The sequence below is a fragment of the Cornus florida genome, unplaced genomic scaffold (assembly GCF_030987335.1).
Source record: "Cornus florida cultivar Cherokee Brave unplaced genomic scaffold, ASM3098733v1 CherokeeBrave_3.0.0_Hap2_Chr11, whole genome shotgun sequence".
NCBI classification, from domain to species: domain Eukaryota; kingdom Viridiplantae; phylum Streptophyta; class Magnoliopsida; order Cornales; family Cornaceae; genus Cornus; species Cornus florida.
In genome coordinates, this window is record NW_026775581.1 from 78,690,901 (window position 1) to 78,703,022 (window position 12,122).

Below are 12,122 nucleotides of genomic sequence, written 5' to 3' on the forward strand. Positions count from 1 at the left end.
GTTGTCTCTTATATATATTGAATACTGTATATATATTTGGAACGAAAAAATCGTTAAAACAGCATCCCTAATTATCAAAAATTTTGAAACTATAGATGTAATAGTGATTAAGACTATTAAACTCATTATTTTAAGTATGATTTGGGATTATGAGGGGGCTAGAATTGCAACATAGAACAGACAAAAATAAATAAATAAATAAAAAATAAATCTATTTAGAAGGAACAATTTTACACAAATTATCATTGATTTTCTGTATTAAATGTATTATTTGCGTTGCTAGAGAAATGTTGAGAGAGAACTTACCTTTAGAGAGAACTTTGCAACCATTAAGTTATGAGTAAAATTGAAACGGCAAATAAGTAGGGGATATTTCACACGAAAATAAAATTTTAGCGTGTTTTTTTGAGGGAAAAATTTGGAATGAAAAAACTCAAAACGGAAACTAAATTTTCCATTACGACTCTCTTTCTATTTATCCAAACTTTAAAAAAAATTAAAATTTTTCTTCATCCTTTCTTTTTTAGTTGTTTCTACCTAACCAAACAAAGCCTTGTGTACGAGTTTCTTGTTTTCGGTCTTTATTTTATTACATTTTCACTCATCCAGGGAAGAGGTTACCTACTCTTAATGGTCACCAAAAAAAAAAAAAAAAGAGACAATTTTATCTGAAGATGATTTCCTATACTTAATTTGCAACAAGGAAAATATTAAAACACTATCTACCTTTTATAAATAAACTACAAAAGGTAAATAGACCACTAGACCACAAGGCTCTTAATTAATAATAATTTAATTGTGCTGAAAATTTCCGTAAGAGAAAGTCAATAAACTACAAAGTACAAAATTTTGAATAAATAATATTAGTACTTAAGAGAATTTAAAAGTAAGAAAAAAAAAAGTCTTGTGAAATTGATGATGAGATTGACGAGAGGGAAAAAAAACAAAGGAAAAAAAGAAAAAAGTAATTAAATGATAAAACAAAAAGAAAAAAAAAAACTTGAAGTCGAAGTATTTATTTGGTAACTAATAAGAAGCATAAATAATTCATTAATATATATATATAATTCATTTATATTTATTTTGTAATTAATGTAATACAAGAAGAATAATTACCTCTTTGACACAACAGCTCTCATCACAACATTACCTCCTTAACCCAACAGCTCTCTCATCACAACACCACCTCTCTGTGTGCCTATAGTAGGTGATTTAATTGGTGATGTGGTGACATCACAAGAACCATTACCATCTTTCAGAACATAACAAAACCAATAGGGAGGCCAGAAAGCAATACTATCACAAAGAAAACTCTTTGAACGTTTTTTATTCAGCATCATTACATAAAACTCAAGGCAATACAACACTAGGCAATTATCTATTCTATCACATTACATAGAGGTAGCAGAATACAGTTCATGAACAAGTGAAGCCTGCAAAACAAGGGCTTGGTAAGAAAAAAGAACAAACTCCTCCTCCCAATAGGAAAAGAGTTGTCAATGGCAGACTGAAGGAAACTTCTGCCAAGACCAAAGCCCAAGCACACCCAAGGCAACACACTTTGAACTGTCAAATGCAACCGTTTAAAAAACAGAGAAGGGCAATCTCGAGCCACTCTAAGAGGAAAACAGAGACCCAACCGACGAGTGCAGAACACAGGTTCAAATAACATGGAAGACCCGGTAGAACTGCAAGTGGACAGAGCAAAAACAGAGTTTAGAAACTGGAAGCATATAGAAAGCTTATCCACTGCTTGTAGCATATCGATGCGAGACTAGGCTAAGGTAAGGTAAAATATCAGGTGCCAACCCCCAGTAACACAAAAGCAGGAACATATGTAAAAAGTCCAGAACCAGAACCCAGTAGCTGTATTCTCAGGGAAGTGCAGGCACGGAGAATGTGCACCCCATCATTTGGGGGACCAAAATTCTTCCAACAGCTTCCTAATGAAAGGAAAGCTGCAAAAAAAGAGTAACCCGCATAATCCCCTGGAAAAAGTAACCAGGTCACTGGACTACAAGAAGGCCCACAGATGATGGACCAAAAAACAACACATATGCTCCTACAATCAAGAGTTTACTGGAATTCATCCACCCCGAGTCAGAAAGAGGGTTTGCATTTCGCTCCTTGCTCAGGAAAGAACATCACATCGCCATAGCCGTTCCACAAGCAGATTGACTGTGCTTCTGCTAATTGCGCTGCAGTGTTGGATGTTCAATCCCACAAGCGTCTCACCCAGCTTTCCCAGAGAAGACGAGCTCTTGTCAGATATTAGGGAGCAACCAGACACAGATAGGATCTGCAGATTAACCTGGACTGCACAAGCCAATGCTGCAATGCCAGCATCGGTGATGGCACAATTAGATACATCAAGTTCACTTAGAAAAGAACAATTCTCGGCAATCGTTCTCAAGCTTGCATCAGTTATATAACGGCAACCATCAAGATTCAGCAGCTCAAGAGTCCGACCATGACGCTTAGCAATGGCTGAAACCACTTTGTCTGTCAAGTTCACACAAGCACCAAGTTCAACCTTTGCCAGAAAGGGCTCACAACTCTCAATAAGTTGGAGAAACCCATCATCTGTTACTCCATTTAGGCCATTGAGGTCCACATGCTGCAATTTAGGGCACAATTTACCCATCAAAGCCAAACTAGAATTGCCAAAACCAGGGCAGTTACGGACGGACAAAGATTCCAGGGAATTGCAAAGAGAATTTAGAGGGCACCCAATAACCAAGTCCTTAATTCCCAAGCAGTTTGCCAGAGCAAGAGCCTTCAAATTTCCACCACAGTTAACAATGATGCCAAAAAACCCTAACTGGGTAATCCTGTGGCATTCCTCCAATTTCAGGCTCTCAAGTGACCCCGCAGCTTTAACAAAAGAAATCAATCCATTGTCTGATAAGAATGCACATTTACGAAGGCAAAACTGCTTCAGTTTAGGGCAACCTTTACCCACAGCTTCAAGCCCTAAATCAGTAACTCCTTGGCAAGAGGTAATTGTAAAAGTCATCAACTTCTGTAAACCATGACCGTTACCCATGACCCAAAAGCCCCTCTCACTTAAATTTTTGAGGCCAATGAGAACCAAGTCAGTAACTGCCTTACCATAGTGTCCAATAACAGCAAGAGACACATCACTGATGTTCAAAGCTTCTAGCTTCACCTTTGTCAGCGCATTACTGGCTGATGACAACAGAGTTGCAATTCCTTGGTCCCCAACAAGCGGGCAGTTTTTGATTGAAATGGACTTCAAGTTGGGGCAGGAACGGCCAATAGCTTGCAGGCTCTCATTCCCAATGTTGGAACAAGATTCTATTGTTAGACATGTCAGATTAGGACAATTTTTTGCAATAGCCAGCAAAGCTTTGTCGGAAATTGCCGGGCACCTGCAGAGGTCAAGCTTCTCCAACAGGCGACAACCATTAGCAATCTCAATTAGGCCGTCATCTCCTATAGAAGATACATTCCACAGGGAAAGAACCCTTAAATAAGGGCAGCACCGAGCAATTGCCTTGAGGCCAAGGTTTGTCAGCCTCTGACTAGAATTGCTTCCTCGGATAGAAAGCTTTCCCAATCCTCCACGGCTTCCAGTTCCAACAGCGATGGATGCAAGTCTGACATCAGTAGCTTTCTTCCCTTCCAGGCACCTGGAAAGGTATCCATCAACCTCTATCTCTTGATCCTCAGCCTCAGATTCAACTTTGTTACCATTAGAACCAACAACTCCAGCTCTCTTGTTACACTCAGAGGACTCATCAGCCTTATTAGAAGTCAATCTTTCCTCACGCTCCAAAGACCGGGTTCTGTTGGCAGAGAGTTCATCCCTACGGATGCTACTTAAAAGCATAAGCCAGCGCTTGGAAACACAAGCAGAGGCACTTCTTTCTTGCCCTCCAGGGAGACGTCTGAGAACCTCAAAGAGGCATTCGTCAGGAAGAACATCAATGGAAGCTTGCTTCTTCTGCTCAAACCTTTCTCCATTGAATACAAAAGGGGCACTGATGCGAGACCTTTTGCGAGAAGGAAAATACATGTCCACATGATTTCCAAGGGACAAAAATGTACTTGATTCCTTGGGATTTGGGTAGATTGGACCACCAGAGTAAAAATCACCATATCCTGAAAATCAATAGGTAAGAAACTAATTCAACCACAAATTTACTTGAAAATTTGACAAATTAATGAAATTAAAATTTCAGCAATACACACAAGCCTGCCTAATTCCAGAGTTAAGGCATATCTGAATAATACAAGTTTCTAACATAGCTCAGCAACCATGAATACACCAAATGAAACACAGGTATGTATTTCGATGGATCATTAAACTAAATTTTTCGAAGGATCTTTTCAATATAAATCAAATACTGTATATTAGAATATGCATCTCCATGAATTTGGTCAAGAGCTCCCAATCACATGGATCTCCATGTTAACCTTTAAGTATAACATGTTTCTTTAAATCATAATTCGTAACATAAGAAGTAACCATAGAGGCACTGCCTCAAATTAAGTTATTGATAATTTCAAAAGGCTTCATCACTAATGTGCATGAATCTCGAGTGTTTAAATCAACCCATATAGTGATGTAATACATTATTACCAAAAACACCACAAAACCAGCTGCCAGTGCCCTAGCGGTATCAACCTCTTACCTCCCAAAGGAGGCAGGGGTTCTGAGACCCAAAAAAAAAAAAAAAACACAACACAAAGTAAACAAAAAAGCTTAGAAAAAATCTAAATTTTATACTTCTTACGGGATCACCAATCAGATAAATCTTGACACTTTATCTCAAATAACCAAACCAGAAACTGTACATTTCACAAAAATAAAATAAAAAAATAAATATAAACAGAATTTCACTAAAACCCATTTAGTAAGTCCAATATGTATACAAATCAAACCAACTAAACTAACAAAAGTACTTCCAAATATGTAATAAATTCAAATTACAAAATTCAACACAAACACCAGCGGCTTAATCTCAAATGACAAAACAGAAGCAAAACCCTAATAGATCGGAAAGCTTACCACTGTAACTGAAGAGCTTCGACATGAATACTGTTGGAAAACCCTAGGGTGGTCGAATCCGAACCGTTTAAGCCCAAAAAACCCTCGATCGAGAGCGAAAAAGAACAAATTTACAGAGAACAAGGTGGTGAAAGCAACGTATAGAGATTCAAACAATGAATGCATCAGAGAATTGAAAGGCAAGAGGTCATCAGAAACCCTATGACAGGGCAAAAAGAGAAGAGAAGAGCGGGGTAAAGAGATGAATTGTGTGAAGAAACGTTATACATTGTATGTGTGTATGAGAGCCATCTTTTTATTGTCAAAGTGGGGTCCTTATTTTCTGATATCAAATATATGCATATATTATTATATTTTATATATATACACAGAGAGATGCAATGAATCCAAACTAAAAATGAGAACGTCCATTGTTCAGTGGTCCAATTCTCTCACCGTTGTTTCTGAAAATACCAGAAACAGGGCACCTTAGACCACACAAAGTGGTTTTCTTTTCTTTTCTTGGAAGGGAGTGTTTGGATACTGAGGTAAGAAAATGCTTTTGGTTACCCCAAAAAAATTGAAATAATATAAAATGAATTAAAAAAAAAAAAAAAAAAAAAAAACTAAGATAATGCTTTCTTTATGGATTTTTAAATGAATCCATAAAGAATTTTGTGTTTGGAGATTGAGTTAAGAAAATTAATTTGTTGTAAAAAGGTTTTCGACATTCTGGGTTGGTGTGTGATGGTGTGCAGGTGGTACCAGTAGGTTATTATATTGGGCGAGTTACAAATGCATAATCTTACATTGCCCAAGTGTGGATGGGACTAGTGGTATATGTAGATTCGACATCATTCTATAATACAATGCATTTTAAAACCACGATGACTCTAAACCTACCAGAATTTAGTTAAACGTATTTAACCAATGAGTGATCTCAGCGGACAATATAATATCTAACTAAGGTGAGGGTTGTTACATTTCAAGGTAATAAAATGATTTACAAATAGACATCAAACATTAATTATTTACACATGATGGGAAAAAGTGGAGTCTAATATAATATTGGTGCAAAATTTTTGTTTGACCCTTATATGGTTTGATTATTATTATATAAGCAACCAAATTATTTGACTGTGAAAACTTTTTTTCTTTCTTTTTTTTTTTTTTTTCCTTTTTTTTTTAATTTTATAAATCCACAACTTGCAAAAAGCATGAACGTACTATTAAATTAAAGTGACAAATTAAAAACACTCTTTTTCTCTCTCTCTCTCTCCTTTGGGGAATTTCAACCTAGGACATAATTATCCTTTACTAGGTATTTTCATCCTAGATACCTCGGACAATTCTCACTCCATCAACTTGATAATATCCTAATATTTCCAGTTGATACATGTTGGATGTTGCTCGTGTATCAACCCATTTTTTTAATACACCACCACCACCACTAACTAATAGATACGCTAAAAATTAGACCTCAACTTGACATATATCTAATGTGAACTTTAATATATAGATACAAATTCACATCCGTATATCTATTATGCAAATAATATGATAAATTATTAAATTGCAACGATAATTACGCAAAGCCTAAGCAAGTGGGCATGGTTTGATTAGAATACTTTATTCAAGATTAGCTTATCATATATATAAATGTAATGCTCTTAACTCTTAAGCAAGAATGTGCTCTACCAAGCAGTGACGGACCTAAAAAATTTGGTGAGGGGGGGCGAATTTTTAATTTGTGGGTACAAAATTACATGATGAGTTCATTTTTGTAATTTTAATAGGGTTTTTTTCATAAATTTTAAAAAAAATTAAGTATAAAATGAAAAAAAAAAAATTAGTGGGGCAAATTATAATTATAGTGGGGGCATCTTCATAAATTATCAAAATTTGAAGTATAAAATGCTAAAAAAAAAGAATCCAGTGGGGGCGAATTGTAATTTTAGGGGGGGCATTTTCATAAATTTTAGAAACATTAGGGTATAAAATGAAAATATTAAAAATTTAGGGGGGGCATCTGCCCCCCTAGTCCCCTGCTGGGTCCGTCCCTACTACCAAGTGATATTTTAATTTGATTATACATAGCGTGGTTTTAAAAAAAATTAAGTATAAAATGAAAAAAAAAAAATTAGTGGGGCAAATTATAATTATAGTGGGGGCATCTTCATAAATTATCAAAATTTGAAGTATAAAATGCTAAAAAAAAAAGAATCCAGTGGGGGCGAATTGTAATTTTAGGGGGGGCATTTTCATAAATTTTAGAAACATTAGGGTATAAAATGAAAATATTAAAAATTTAGGGGGGGCATCTGCCCCCCTAGTCCCCTGCTGGGTCCGTCCCTACTACCAAGTGATATTTTAATTTGATTATACATAGCGTGGTTTTATTAGCTATTGTATAGTTGCATATTATCGTTGTATCTACGACGAATGCAAATAAAAAATGTCATATTGAAATGCGAAAGCATTACATGTTGAAGCAGCCAACAATATTTGTAAATTGAAGAAATCAACTCTAAATATTGTGAGGATTTATTTTTTTCGCAATTTGTCCTTCAAAAGAATGAAAATTTGTTCCTAAATCTAAGTGAACATTTTTACATGTCTTAAACTGAATTACTAGGATGTTGATTGTTTATAGTAATGAATTATCCAACATTATGCTTTCTTTGTAAATAGTGTTTATATTCAACGTTGAAAATGAAATTGGAAGAAAGCCTATACTAATCGCTAGAACTAATATTCGTATAAATGGATTAAGCCGGATATTGAGTGTTTATAGTAATGAATAGCACTGTATGTTGAATTAACTCCGGTGAATGTCGAGGGTTAAAGCAAGGTCGGTCTAAATTATTGAATATTATGCTTTCTTCGTAAATAGTGCTTATATTCAACAATTGGAAGAAAGTCTATAATAATCGCTAGAACTAATATCCGTATAAATGGATTAAGTTACGATCTCTCTTAAAGGTTAGACGTGAAGGTCACGAATTTGACCGCCATTGCCACACTTTCATGTTTTAGGACTTTTAAATTAGTTGGTTGTCTTTATGAAGATTATTGGTGGTTAATTCACAAGAATTATGATGATTTTTAAAGACGGAAAAAATCTTAAAACACTGCCAGAATGCAAATTATTCTTAATTCAAGATACCATATACACATATACTTATCAAAAAATATGTACACACACACACACATCATCGTGATTAATTTCTAGAGAGAGAAAACAAAAAAGAAAAAAATTGGGTTATAGATCCACCGAAGTGGGAAGCCTCAACCGGATGTGTTAACAGGTAAGCCCGAAGGCTGTTCCCGTCCCTGTCAGGGGAGATGCCAACCATCTCTCCTTTCTACGAACACAGTATGAGGTTGCGTTTTCGTCATATATAAAGTATAACTAGCTTCTTTTTTTATTCGGTGTGGGACTATGGGAGTGAAGCTATGCATTGGGCCTATGTGAGTGGGACTATAAGTTGGGCCTATTCAACATGGGCTTGAGTATTGAAGAATCCATCCTTTTATGGTTTTACATAATCATTAACCTAAAGAAAGCAATGAATAATATATGAATGTTAAAAGGCTTATATTTTTCAATTTTCCCTTGAAAATTTTGAAGAATAAGCTATTTTAAGTGGAGGTGTACATTAGGTTTTTTTTTTCATAAATATTTTGTTATGTAGGTTTTGAATTTGTTAGTGCCGGTAGAATAACAAGTGTCTATTTTAAATTTAAAAAATGTAAAGAAAAAAATGAAAAAGAATCTCAACTTTCACTCTTATATTTTAAAATTCAAAATAGATCCGTGTCATTTTTTAATTGCACCACAATAGTGTTGTGCAAGGGGTTTTTCCTCATCAGTGAGGATGCAGCGAGGATGCAAGTATTGTTACAAATGAATGCAAAAATACCTAGTACTATTTATTATTTTATATACTTGTGTTGAGCGATAAAGAATCATTGCTTGCTGAAATGTAAAACAGAGCGTGACAACTAAGTTTGATATGAGAATGGTCAATTTTTGCAAAACGATATTGAATATTTGGAGTCCAAAAACATTCCAAGTTACACAAATAAAAAAAAAAAGTTAGAATTTTATTTTGACATTTTTCTTATTGGAGAAACATAGACTCATGCCCTTACGCATGTTGAACATGTGAAAATCATGGAGTTGTCTGCTCAATTATTGTCCTAATAATAATAGATTTAATCACTTTGACCCACAACCACTTTAAATTTTGGGGGAAAGAGAGGAGATGATTCTCCAACAAATCAATGGTGGAGTGTGTGTGTGTGTGTGTGTTTTGTCATTTGTGGGGAAGCATGCGTATAAAAATGTATACAATCCACTTGGATATGGGGCCAAATAAGTTTGAAACACGGTTTCAAATTTGTAATTATAAACAAGAAGTCAACATGACCATGAATCTACCATTAAAGTGTGAAACTCATTAAACTCGTTGCTTTAGTCATTTTGGATTAGATTATTATGAATCCGTGGCGTGTTTGGGAGACAAGAAAAGATAGCCACTATAAATTCTCGTGTGATGTTACTACCATTATTGCACATAGGAAAATATAAATAAATAAAACACATAGACACGGTTTGTGTCTGTAGATTTTTTTTTTTTTTTTTTTTTTTTTTTTTTTTTTTTTTTTTTGACAAATAAAGGAAGCACGAAGGATTTGACCACGAACATACCTATTGAACACTCTACTAATTAGGTGCAGGTTGAACACTCTACTACTGAATCACTAGGTAAATGGTAATGCCCTTGTGTTTGTAGTTTCGAAAGCCCCTTTGAGTAACATTAAAGCCACATGTTCAATATCTAATCAAATGTTGTGATTATGTTAAATACAAATATTGAAGATGCGGTCGGTAATTGAATTTTTTTTTTTTTTTTGGTAATAAAAAAGAATTGTTTTAAATATCCAAGAAATCAGATCAAGCCAATTCATGTAAATTGTTATTTTGACATTAGTTTTATATTATTAAGGAAATATTATTATGGGATAAGGAAGGAGGGAATGCCAATAATATTGGATATAATAATGTTATGAAGAAGCCATTGGTGGAAAATGCGTGGTTATGAGAAGGGCAAAGTGAGAAAAATACTTTTAATGTTTTAATTTTGATCAAATTACAATTCTATAATTTATTTTGGATATATAACTCCGTTAAGTTTGAAAAAATGAGAAAAGAAGGGTTTATGTTGTGTATATAAGTCCGTTAAGTTTGAAAAGTGAGCAAATAAAGGCTTAAAATCATTTGTTACGATATAACATTCTGAAAACACCCTTATCTCTTCTTATGATGCCCGTATAAGGATAAAGTGAGAAAAACACTCCTAATGTTTACATTTTGAACAAATAATACCCTTATCCTTTATTTTGAGTATATAAGTCCGTTAAGTTTGAAAAAATGTGACAAAGAAGGGTTTGATGTCATTATTTCGTTAAAAAATTAATCATATGCATTGCGCATGGCATTTTTAAGTTATAAAAAATTTAAAAATACTCATCTCTTCCGATAATGTTCTTATATACACACACACACACACTTTTGTCACATTTAATTAGTTTTTTTAGCTATTTTTTATTCAGTTGTAGATGAATACTTTAGTTTTTTCAACATTCAAGTCCTTATTGTACCAAAATTGAATGCTAAGAAGGTTTAGAACATATAGGGAGCTATATACTCTATATGCATATACCATAAGAGTATTTTTTGCCCGTAACCCTATATTATGTATATAAAAAGTTATTTCACATTATAATTAATTTTTTATTTAGTTATAAAGAGATATTTTAATCTTTCCAGCATTTATGTCTTTGTTTGTTCCAAAATTAAATGGTAAGAACTTTTTAAAACGTACATTGGGTTATACACTCTATATGTATAAATATGAGTAACCCTTATGAGAATATTTTTTTTGGACAATCAGTCGTACATTTATATCAAATGATATTTTTCTATTTTTGTGATGAAGTTGAGGATATTTTATTGTTAAGATGTTTTTGCACCTTTAAGAGATTTTTTTCCCATATATCATATTTATTTATATTTATATCTTACAGAAATTCAAAATTCTCAATTGCCCCTTTATAATTTAATTCAATAATTTAGTATGTACTCCACAAGCACTTCTTATATTCAATAGTTTAACATCACCCATGCATAAACTGTCACACCTTCTTATCAACCAAAGCATAGAGAATGAATCCGGCCCGTACGAGTTGTTCCCATCTCTCAATATCATAGATGACCACACTAGAGGTTGAAGTAAAATGTGTGCTATCCTGAGATAACAAAGAATGCACTCTAAGGGCCGGGTTGAGGCAGAGAGAACAACAACTAAGGTAGAAGGGTGTCAATTGCCGAAAAGACAGTGTCAATTGCTGAAAAGACAACTATATCCCAAACAACTATAGTTTGGATTGAAAACAAAACTTCCTAATGGAACAAATATTCTCGAGAGTGGCAGACCTAACCCTTACGGATTCAGACACAGGCTTGGAGAGTAGACCTTGTGAAGAATAATAAAACCTTTCTACCAATAAATGCTAAGAAGATACAGTAAAACATAGCATATGTAGGGTACGCGGGATGGAGGAGGAAAAGGTGAAGCATATGCTAATGAGACTCCTGCATATTATCAGCATTGAGAATAGAGATCAATGCAGAGAACGATGTGTCCTAGTCTCCTAGATGGACTGGTGGAGAAGGTTACTGGCAAATGGGACAAGGATGAGGATGTGAATGGAGAGCATGTGTTGGGTATAGAATCATTTACATGAGGGGACTTGTGGAAGGCCCACAATGAAATGGTTTTAATCGGAAAAATGTCGGAAGCAAAGGAGATAACTAATAAAGCTGTTAAGTCAATTCTTCGGCCACGTGGAGATGGTAGACCTCTAGGGAATGGAAGCAAAAATACTTTACCTACAGAGAAGCAGTGCTTCCTCATACTTTTTACGCCTAATTTTTAACATTGCACCAAGCAATGGCTATTGCCCAATGACACGACCCCTTGTACTCTTCCACATGGTCTAACTCCTATATAGAACAGGAAACAAGCTAAACAGTTCGATA

The 12,122-nt window shown here is 34.5% G+C and overlaps 1 protein-coding gene and 1 non-coding gene across 2 annotated transcripts; both read right to left on the reverse strand.

The window, feature by feature from the left end:
• Nucleotides 1-1,297: 1,297 nt before the first annotated feature.
• LOC132281183 (EIN3-binding F-box protein 1-like) lies at nt 1,298-5,424 on the reverse strand. Its single transcript, XM_059782911.1, has 2 exons — nt 5,036-5,424; nt 1,298-4,125 (listed from the first exon to the last, which is right to left on the reverse strand). Exons 1-2 carry the CDS (start codon nt 5,058-5,060, stop codon nt 2,132-2,134), a joined length of 2,019 nt encoding a protein of 672 aa, XP_059638894.1. The 5' UTR covers nt 5,061-5,424; the 3' UTR covers nt 1,298-2,131.
• A 2,840-nt stretch (nt 5,425-8,264) lies between these two features.
• LOC132287586 (U6atac minor spliceosomal RNA) lies at nt 8,265-8,389 on the reverse strand. Its single transcript, XR_009473085.1, has one exon. It is a non-coding gene; the product is annotated as a U6atac minor spliceosomal RNA (small nuclear RNA).
• Between the last annotated feature and the right edge of the window lie 3,733 nt (nt 8,390-12,122).